Consider the following 9,653-nt stretch of genomic DNA (forward strand, 5'->3'; position numbering starts at 1 on the left):
AATGGTCATTTTTGAGTATGTATTTATTGTTAAAACTAAAAATGTCAAACTTTTGAAGGAATGCATATAAAGGTGGAAATGAAGGGCCTCCAGAAGATCAAAATAAAAAAACATGGGAAAGATACTCCCTTTGGAATATATTCACAGCTTACAAGTCTAGAACTGAACAACACCTTTTAAGGTAGAGAACTATGACATAACAATTTAATCTTTGGGAATATTATTATGATTGTTCTTAATATTTTATTCCTGTTTACCTTGGCACTTCATGTGAATCAGAAAGAAAGGATACATGTGACTTAAGCAAAATAAACTACAAGATTTCTTTCACTATGAGTAGTAGTATTTAAAACCATTATTTAGGTATTTTCTTGTGCACATGTCATCAAGACTAATGACAAAATAATGATCAGGTACAATATGTTACATACTTATATGCTACATGCAGCTTGGCTTTTTGAAAATGGGTCATTTACTTTTGTCAAACATATTTTAATTTTTACTTGGCAGTCAATTTTTCTTTCAGCATTGGTTCTTTTTTTTTTTTTAATGTCCACAACCTTTGCTCTATCAGAATTTATTTTGATTACATGGCATGAGGTAGAAATCTAGCTTTGTTTTCTTTCAGACAGAAAGTCAACTATACCAAGACCATTTACCTTAAATAAACTATTCTATTCCCTCTGAAACAAAAGGTCACCTATGACATTAAGTTCTCATAACTACTTGATTCTAATTTGCACTTGGTGTTCCACTGATCTATTTGTTTCCCAAGCTAATTCTATATTATTTTGTTGTGTCATATATTCAGTCAGACAAGTAACATAACAACTGTTCATTTTCAAAATCTTCTGCCATTCTCACTTATCCCACTCAGGAAACTTCTGTGCAGAAATAATCTCTAAAGCATTAGGTTTATATGTTTATTTTAGAATGACTGACATTTACATCAGTCCTCCTATCCAAGAATGTGTTTTATCTCTTTATTCATGTCTTATTTTGTCTTCCAATAAGATTGTGTGTTTTTCTTTATGTAGGTCTTGAAATCCTTGATTGCTTTTATTCCTAGATACCTTTGGTTTTGGTCATTAATTTAAGTGGGACTTTTGGAGGATGGGGAGCTGTATTCTATTCTAACTAGTTATAACAAGTACAGAATAGCTATGTTTTTTGGTAACATGGTCTTATATTTAGCTATCTTAAAAAACTATTTTATTAATTCTAGTAACTTTTCAGTCTTAAGTTGATAGACTTACATATCATATGTAAATTGCTCACTACCTTTCTGATGTTTATATCTATTTCTTGATTTATCTTATTAGCTATAATCTCCAAAACAATAGACCTGTAATAAACACTTGCCAGAAAAAAACATGAATTTCCTTACAATACAAAGTATACCCATACAATAATAAGGAAAAATTAAATCCCAACCGAAAAACAGCTAAAAGATATAGACAAGAAATTCACAGTACATATATAGAAACATGTTCAGTCATGACAGACAAGAAAATATAACTAGAACAGTGAACCCCTATTTCTCACCTACTCTAATAGATTGGCAAAAAACAAAAGGTATGACATTTGGGACTGGTAAAAATACATAATTTAATAAATTACTTGCACAAAAATAAATAAATAAATAACTTGTAGGAGTATAAACTAATTGCTATAATCTGGTAATTAATTATTTTTCCATTAAATATTTTCTTTTTATTTTTATTGAATGCATTTAAGGTGTACAACATGATTATTATTAATCATTAATTATTAATTTAGAAACACTGTATATATGTATGTACATGTATAAGGAGTATATTTATACTCTTTAACCCAGCAACCCTGCTTTTAGGGAAATTATCCCAAAGAAATAGGACTAGTAGATAAGTTCACACATGTATACAAAGTCACATTATAGCACTAGAAATTCTACAACCTAAATATCACCCAAAGGGGAATGATTAAAAAAATTATACATCATTCTTCAGAATAGTATGTACCTATTAAAGAGAATGAAAGGGCTAGGGGTGTAGCTCAGTGGTAGAACACTTGCCTAAAATCATTCTTTTTTTTTTTTTTTTAAATTCTTTTAGTTGTAGATGGACACAATACCTTTATTTTATTTATTTTTATGAGGTGCTGAGGATCGAACCCAGTGCCTCTCACATGTGCTAGGCAAGCGCCCTACCACTGAGTCACAACCCCAGCCCCACTGCCTAGCATTGTTGATGTCCTGGGTTTGAGCCCCAGAGGGAGGGGAGGGAGGAAGACAGGGAAAGACTTTAAGAGAGAGAGAAACACACAAAGGAAGAAAGAAAAGAAAATGGGAGAAAAAGAAATCTATAACTAACTTAAGAGAGATTACCATTACATGGAAAAAAAAAATTGTAGAGTAATGCAATATAAATAAAATCCCAAAATACTATATTGGAATACCTGCATTATTTACACATATTTGAAAGATCAGGGATTACTAGTTATTTTTAAATATTAGATTTTTGGGGATCTAGGAAAAGAAAGCGTTATTAGTTCTCCATTGTGTATTTCAAGTTTTGAAAAAAGGTGATAAATGTAGCTTCTATGTGTATATTTGGATGAAACCAATCCTAAACCAAAGAAATGATGTATTCACTCACATAGTTAAGCTTGTCCCTTTTAAAGAATCTTCTCTTATTTAGATAACAGGTAAGGAAAAGAAGGGAAAGAAGAACAAAGCTCCACATATTTTCTTCCTTTTAGCTATAGTGCACAACAATATAACATCTTCTATTCCACATTTGCTATCAAGTTCATATTAACATTTACCTTTTTATCAGTAGCTTGAAGTTCTTCAAAAACCTTTTCTAAGGTCCAACTTCAAAAGAAGAAAAAGACAAGGGATAGAATAATATTAGTAATATGAAAAAATTCCATAAAATAAAACTTACCATGATTAGAAACTAACCACACTCACTTTGCTTCTAAATATTCTCTAGGGAGTTCTTCAGTTATATCCAGTGTCATTACTGATGTCTGGATCTCCTGTTCCACCAGACTGTCTACCATCACCCGGAAGTAGGCCCATACTGTATCTTCCCAGGTATCACAGACAGGAAGAAGCTTTTTTCCGCCATTCCAAAAGAGAAACACACAGAAATATTTGATGACAACAACAACAAAAAAGAAAAGCAATTACACCATTAATATGGACTAGAAATAGCCACTGTATGATATAAAACATTGTGAATTTAAAAAAAATTATCCCAAAGATCCTTTCTCTACCAAACTATAGTCTGAACTTCTAAGACTTTTTGCATACCAAATTCACAGTAGCATCAATTTTGCATGCTTATATAAGATGATATTTCAATTGATTATTATACCATCCCTCAAAATAGCTGTAGATGGGGTTATGAAAAACACACACAAATATGTAGGAGAAACCAAATAGTCACTGCGCTTTAGTTGTACATTTCTGGATATAGCTTTGGGTATTAGAAGTCATCAATATATGTGTTGCAGCTGACAATTATTAGTTATAAATTATAGTTTGATTTCACTCATTAAAATATTGTGCATGTTATGGGGTACATCAAATTAAGCAATACAAGTCACTATTCTATTTTATGATTATCTCTATCATTGCTGCTTTTAGAAAGCAGCTTAAGTTTAGAAGGTTTGTCATATATAATTGTTAGTATCTGGATTTATTCTATAGAAAAAATTAAATATCAAAGAATTGCATACCTGCTTGAGATTCCCACTTAAAGCTGCATAAATTGCTCTCTCATATTTATTGAAGAGCTCCTGAAATACAGAAAAGAAATGGGAGAAAAATTTGAGATACTGTTTTTCTTAGTATGTTAGTTTTTCTCATTACCTGGAGTTTTGCAATTTCTTTTAGACTGAACTTATTTACTTGATGGTTTCTAAATTTTAGTGAAAGACTGAGTAGTATAATTAAGAAAGAATGACTTCTTAGTTTGTTGAAATAATACTGAAATCTTCAGGGGGAAAAAGTCAAACATTTAAATTTCAAATACAGGGTGAAAGCAGAGCCAATTCTACTGGATGTTTTGGTTATTTATAAACAAATTTTCTTCTGTAGAACCTGGGTAGGTGTTTTCTCCTAGAATGTTTCTAAGTACCTGATACTTCCCTGATGCTGATCTAGGAATGATATCAAACAAAGCATGCAGTTTGCATCTAATTCCTAAGTGAAATTAACTATATTCATCAGATTATCCCATTATGTTTTTAGATTACAGTTAATGGCAGTTCCAGTTTTCTTGCCATTCAAACAAGAGATTCTTCAGAGGCTGTTACTAAACAGGTGAGTCCACCTGTTTCTATTCAATGGTCCTGAACAGGTACGCTCCCTTCGTTTCCTTTCCCATCCATACTATCTTAGGACAGCCTTTATTACTTAGAGGGTAAATAATTCTGATCCCTTAGTCCTTTCAATTTTAAGTCTATTTTCCACTGCCATGTTACTCTTTTTTTTTTTTTTTTTTTTTTTTTTTTTTTTTTTTTTTTTTNCTCTTTTTTTTTTTTTTTTGTACTGGGGATTGAACCCAGGGTCACTTAGTCTCTGAGCCACATCCCCAGTCCTTTTTTTATGTTTTATTTGAAAAGGATCTTGCTAAGTCCTTAAGACCTCACCAAGTTGCTAAGGTTGGTTGTGAACTTGCAATCTTCCTGCCTCAGCCTCCCGAGTTCCTGGGATTACAGACATGTGCCACCACTCCTGGCTTGCCAAATTTAATCTTAAAACACAGCTATCAGTGCTCTCAAAGTTCTGTAACCCTTCTATTCTACAAGCAAATTTCAGGTCTTTTCAGGATGAAGTTCCAAACTGATGGTAGTATTAATTTCTTAACCATTTAACAGATGTAAACTATGCTAACATTTTATTGATTTTTTATCTTTTTATGTTTCACAGATGCAGTTTAAAAAAAATTATCTATTTATTTATTCTAATCAGTTATACATGACAGTAGAAAGCTCTTTCTTTTCTACCCCTTTGCCCCTACCCCATCCCCTTTGCCCCATTCAAAGTTCCTCCACTAATCCCATGCTAATCCATCACAATATGGATTAGCATCCACTTATCATAGAATACATTTGGCTCTTGTTTGAGATTGGCTTATTTCATTTAGCATGATAGTCTCCAACTCCATTCATTTACCTGCAAATGCCATAATTTTATTCTCTTTTAATGCTAAGTAATATTCCGTTGTGTGTATGTACCACAGTTTCTTTATCCACTCATTTGCTGAAGGGCATCTAGGTTGCTTCCAGTTTAGCAATTGTGATTGGTGCTGCTATAAACACTGTAGTTGCTGCATTACTATAGTTATGTTGTTTTTATGTCTTTAGGGTGTAGACCAAGCTGAGTCAAATGGTGGTTCCATTCCCAGTTTTCTAAGGAATCTCCATACTGCTTTCCAGATTGGTTGTACCAATTTGCAGTCCCACTATCAATGTCTGAGTGTGCCTTTTCCCCCACATCCTCACCAACACTTACTATTGCTTCACAAATGCTGTTTTAAAGCATTATTCTTTTAACTCCATTTGCCCATAAGCCCTGTGGGTTTCTGCACAATTTTGCATGTTGTAGTGATTTTTTGGAATGCATATGCCATGTCCTAACAGAACTGACTATATTTCCTTTTCTAAGCCTTCTACTCCAATCTAGTAGACCTACCATTCCTTGAGTTTCCCAACTTATGCATCCTACCTAGAATTCTTTCCTCTTGTTTTCATTCCCAACAACCCAAATCCTACTGATGTTAAATAGTTCAATTCAGGACTGGGGATATATCTCAGTGGTAGAACATTTGCCAACAAGTATTAAGACCCTGAGATTGATCAATACAACAATACACACATACACAAAAAAGTTCAATTAAATTGCCTCTCCTAAAAAGCCAAATATAAGATTCAGCCCAATGTTTTTTTCCTCTAAATTCATTTGGTATCCTTGTATTTGTGTTATAGCAGTGTTTTGTTCTTAGTACATGGTATGTGATAAATATGTAAGCCTATTCCTCAAAGTTAGTAGAACGTATTTGAAAATAGGAACTTAGTCCAGTGCTACTCAGAATGTTTACTTAATAAAACTGAAGCAAAAATCAGTGTCAGTGAATATTTTATCTTACATCTTCTGCCATTCTCCAACAACTAATTTTCCAAATGCGTCTATATGGATTCCCTTCAACAGGTTCTAATTCTGTTCCTATAAAACAGTAAAAGAAATATAATTTGTAGTTTAAAATAAGATCTTATTTCAATAATTTCTAAAAAGAAAATCAGTAGTTCACAAAGATTGGTATTTAGAGCTAAATACATTTATCCCCAACTCTCAGAATAGAATCTACTAACATACCTCCATTAACATTAGGGTCATGATACAATTTCCAGCCTTCCAGTGTTGCAGCTCTCCATGCTTGACCACAACGTTTACAGAGTCGTTGTGCCTTTAGGAACAAGAAAGAGCAGTTGATGGACATCAGTAGTATAGTACTTTACCTTATAGATGTATAACCAATATACGACAATATATTAATGGCATAAATGTTATAGATGATTTTTAAGAAATAAGTAATGGCATTTTACTTTACCAACATGTGTATCTTTTTATTTTCTCTTCCTTTGTTTTGGTTTTTATAGTACTTGCCTTTCTCTTTGATTTTAGGCTTGTCAATATGTTCCCATGGCACCCATTGGCATTTAATTCTACTAGAAAAAAATGGGGCTAAAAAGCTGATGTCCCTTAATTCATGTAAAATTATTACAAAAAAAGGGGCTGGGGTTGTAGCTTAGTGGTTGAGTGCTTGCTTCTCATGTGTGAGGTACTAGGTTTGATCCTCAGCACCACATAAAATACATAAATAAAACGAAGATATTAAAAAAAAAAAAAAAAGAAGAAAAAAAGTATTACAAAAATACTGCTAGTCTCTATAATGATAAGAATGCTGTTGTTCATTTAGTTCACTGATGATATTTCTCAGGTTCAACAAAATCAAGAATAAATTTGAGAGCCAACATAACCTAAATAGCGTCACCTTGGGTTAGATTTATTTTGAACTCTTAAAAATCAGAAGTAGAGTTGGGCGTAGAGGCGCACACTCGAAATCCCAGCGACTCGGGAGGCTGAAGCAGGAGGACTGAGTTTAAAGCCAGCCTCAGCAACTTAGCTAGGCCCTAAGCAACTTAGCGAGACCCTATCTCAAAAGAAAAATAAGGGCTGAGGCTGTAACTCAGTGGCAGAGCACTTGCCTAGCTTGTATGAGGCACTGGGTTCAATCCTTAGCACTACATAAAAATAAATAAAATAAAGGAATGCCATCCATCTACAACTACAAAAAATTTTAAAAAATAAATACATAACAATGAAAAGTGGGTGGGGATATACTTCATGGTTAAGTGCTCCTGGGTTCAATCCCTGGTACCAAAAAAATTTAGATGTAGAAGCCAGGCATAGTGGCAGATGCCTATAATCCCAGCAGGTTGGGAGGCAAAGGCAGGAGGACTGCAAATTCAAGGCTCAAGGTCAGCCTCAAAAATTAGCAAGACCCTGTCTCAAAATTTTAAAAAAAATTTAAAAAAGGATGGGATGTGGCTCAGTGGTCAAGCACCCTTAGGTTCAATCTCTAGTACAAAAAAAAAAAAAGAGCAAGCAGGGTATTACATGATTTACCTCTTCTGTCATTCCAGCCCGAATTAGAGTGAAAAGATACTTGAGTAATCTAACTTCATCTTCTCTATCCAGATCATCAAGTGGCATTTTCTGTCTTATGGGAGCATCAGGATCCTGTAAAAATACAAATCATCATCAACTACAGATCATTCATTCATTCATTTATTTTTGCGGTGTTGGGGATCAAACCCAAGGTACTATACATGCTAGGCAAGCGCTCTACCACTGAGTTATACCCCTAACCTATACCTACATACTTTACAAACATGATAATGAGACAATAAATGTATCCTGAGTTTATATACTGAATTTAATTCTTTTATAGTCTAGTTAAATATTAAGGAAAATAAAAGTGTCACAAGAGTTCAAAATAGTCACACAATAGTCTGAGCCTCACTTAAAACAATCCTGGGCTGGGCACAATGGTGCACACTGTAATCCAGGCAGCCTGGGAGGCTGAGGCAGGAGAATGGCAAATTTGAGGCCAGACTCAGCAACTTAGCAAGGCCCTAAGCAACTAAGTGAGTCTCTTGTCTTAAAAAATAAAAAGCTTTGGGGATGTAGCTCAGTGTGTTAAAGTGTCTTTGGATTCAATCCCCAGTACCCAAACAAACAAACAAAAAATAATCTTGGCTTACAATTACAAGTAAGTGTACATGTTTAGATCAGTTAGTTTAGGAAGACTACTAGCATAGCCCAACTTAGCCTAGGTTAACACTGGATGACATTGGATGTTAACAGAGCTTCATTCTATCATTGCACTTACATAGCCAAGGTACTTAGAACACAGGAAAAACTGAAGGAATCTACCCTGTCACTAGTGTTTATTGGCACTTTCTGAGAACATGAAAAGAGAACCTGTTAAGTACCCATTTTAGGATTAATGTCATGTAGAACACAACAATGTCCAATTAAAAATAAATCAGGTTTCTAATAGGTTAACATCCCCTAAAATGGTTATTCCTATTTACTACCTTTTGTATGCCTTTAAACATTGAGTATAATATACTGTACTCATTTTAGCAGCAAACACCACATTATCTACATGGTGAATGTGGGAGGCCATCCTCGCACGTGATTTGAGTTACCTTCCTGGCTGGGTGAGAGGCGCTTAGATGCAACTGTGTCACAGCCTTCCCCACCCTGTCCCAGGTACGAAGGCTTGTCCGTGTGGAGGCGTGCCTGGCCACTGACCCGAAGAAGACCCAATAGCTGGCCCTGACCTTGGGATGCTGCCCCCTTCAAACTTCATTGGATGGGATTTTTCCTTGAATTTTTTTGTTCCCCAATAAAAGCTCACTCCCTGGTGTGCTCTCCCTCTCTCACTAGCCCCTTCTGTAATCCTTGCCACCACATTAGGTGGCTGGAGGCGGGAGCTAGGAGAAGCCGTCTCCGGAGCTGGGAATTAAAGGTAATGAGAGTATGTCTCTTTAATTTTAAAACTCACTAGTAAATTTCTATGCTTCAAACCTTCTTTTATGAAGCTCTCGCGCTGGTCCCGCGGCAGAGTGAATTTCAAACAAAAACATAGTTTAATGTGACCTGAAATAATTCTTATTTTAAATGTTACTAGTGTATTGTACTATGAAGATCAATTCAGAAAATGGAATCCATAATAGGTCAATTCACAAATATTTTGAGGACACAATCATTCAATTTTGGATCACGGTCTCTCTCTAGCAAAAGGAAATCACCACTTTCTAGTTATGAAGAGTAAATGAGCCAGTAAAATGAGCCAGTGGTACATGCCTGTAATCCCAGTGGCTAAGGAGGCTAAGCCAGAAGAACTGGAAGTTCAAAGCCAGCCTCTGAACTTAGTGAGACCCTAAGCAACTCAGTGAAACCCTGTCTAAATATAATACAAAAAAAGGGCTGAGGATGTGGCTCAGTGGTTAAGCACCCCAAAGTTCAATCCCTCTACCAAAAAAAAAAAAAAAAAAAAAAAAAAAAAAAAAAAAAAAAAAAAAAAAAA

General features: G+C 34.5%; 1 protein-coding gene across 1 annotated transcript in view; it reads right to left on the reverse strand.

The window, feature by feature from the left end:
* Nucleotides 1–9,653, reverse strand: part of Nup107 (nucleoporin 107) — a 45,891-nt gene that overhangs the window by 15,001 nt on the left and 21,237 nt on the right. Inside the window, exons 10-15 of the mRNA XM_048808302.1 lie at nt 7,682–7,795; nt 6,368–6,458; nt 6,141–6,217; nt 3,727–3,786; nt 2,954–3,099; nt 2,806–2,854 (exon numbers count right to left, since the gene is read on the reverse strand). Coding sequence (XP_048664259.1) covers nt 2,806–2,854; nt 2,954–3,099; nt 3,727–3,786; nt 6,141–6,217; nt 6,368–6,458; nt 7,682–7,795 — 537 coding nt within the window. The remainder of the gene's footprint in view (nt 1–2,805; nt 2,855–2,953; nt 3,100–3,726; nt 3,787–6,140; nt 6,218–6,367; nt 6,459–7,681; nt 7,796–9,653) is intronic.

The sequence above is a fragment of the Marmota marmota genome, unplaced genomic scaffold (genome assembly GCF_001458135.2).
Source record: "Marmota marmota marmota unplaced genomic scaffold, marMar, whole genome shotgun sequence".
In the NCBI taxonomy this organism is placed as follows: Eukaryota; Metazoa; Chordata; class Mammalia; order Rodentia; family Sciuridae; genus Marmota; species Marmota marmota.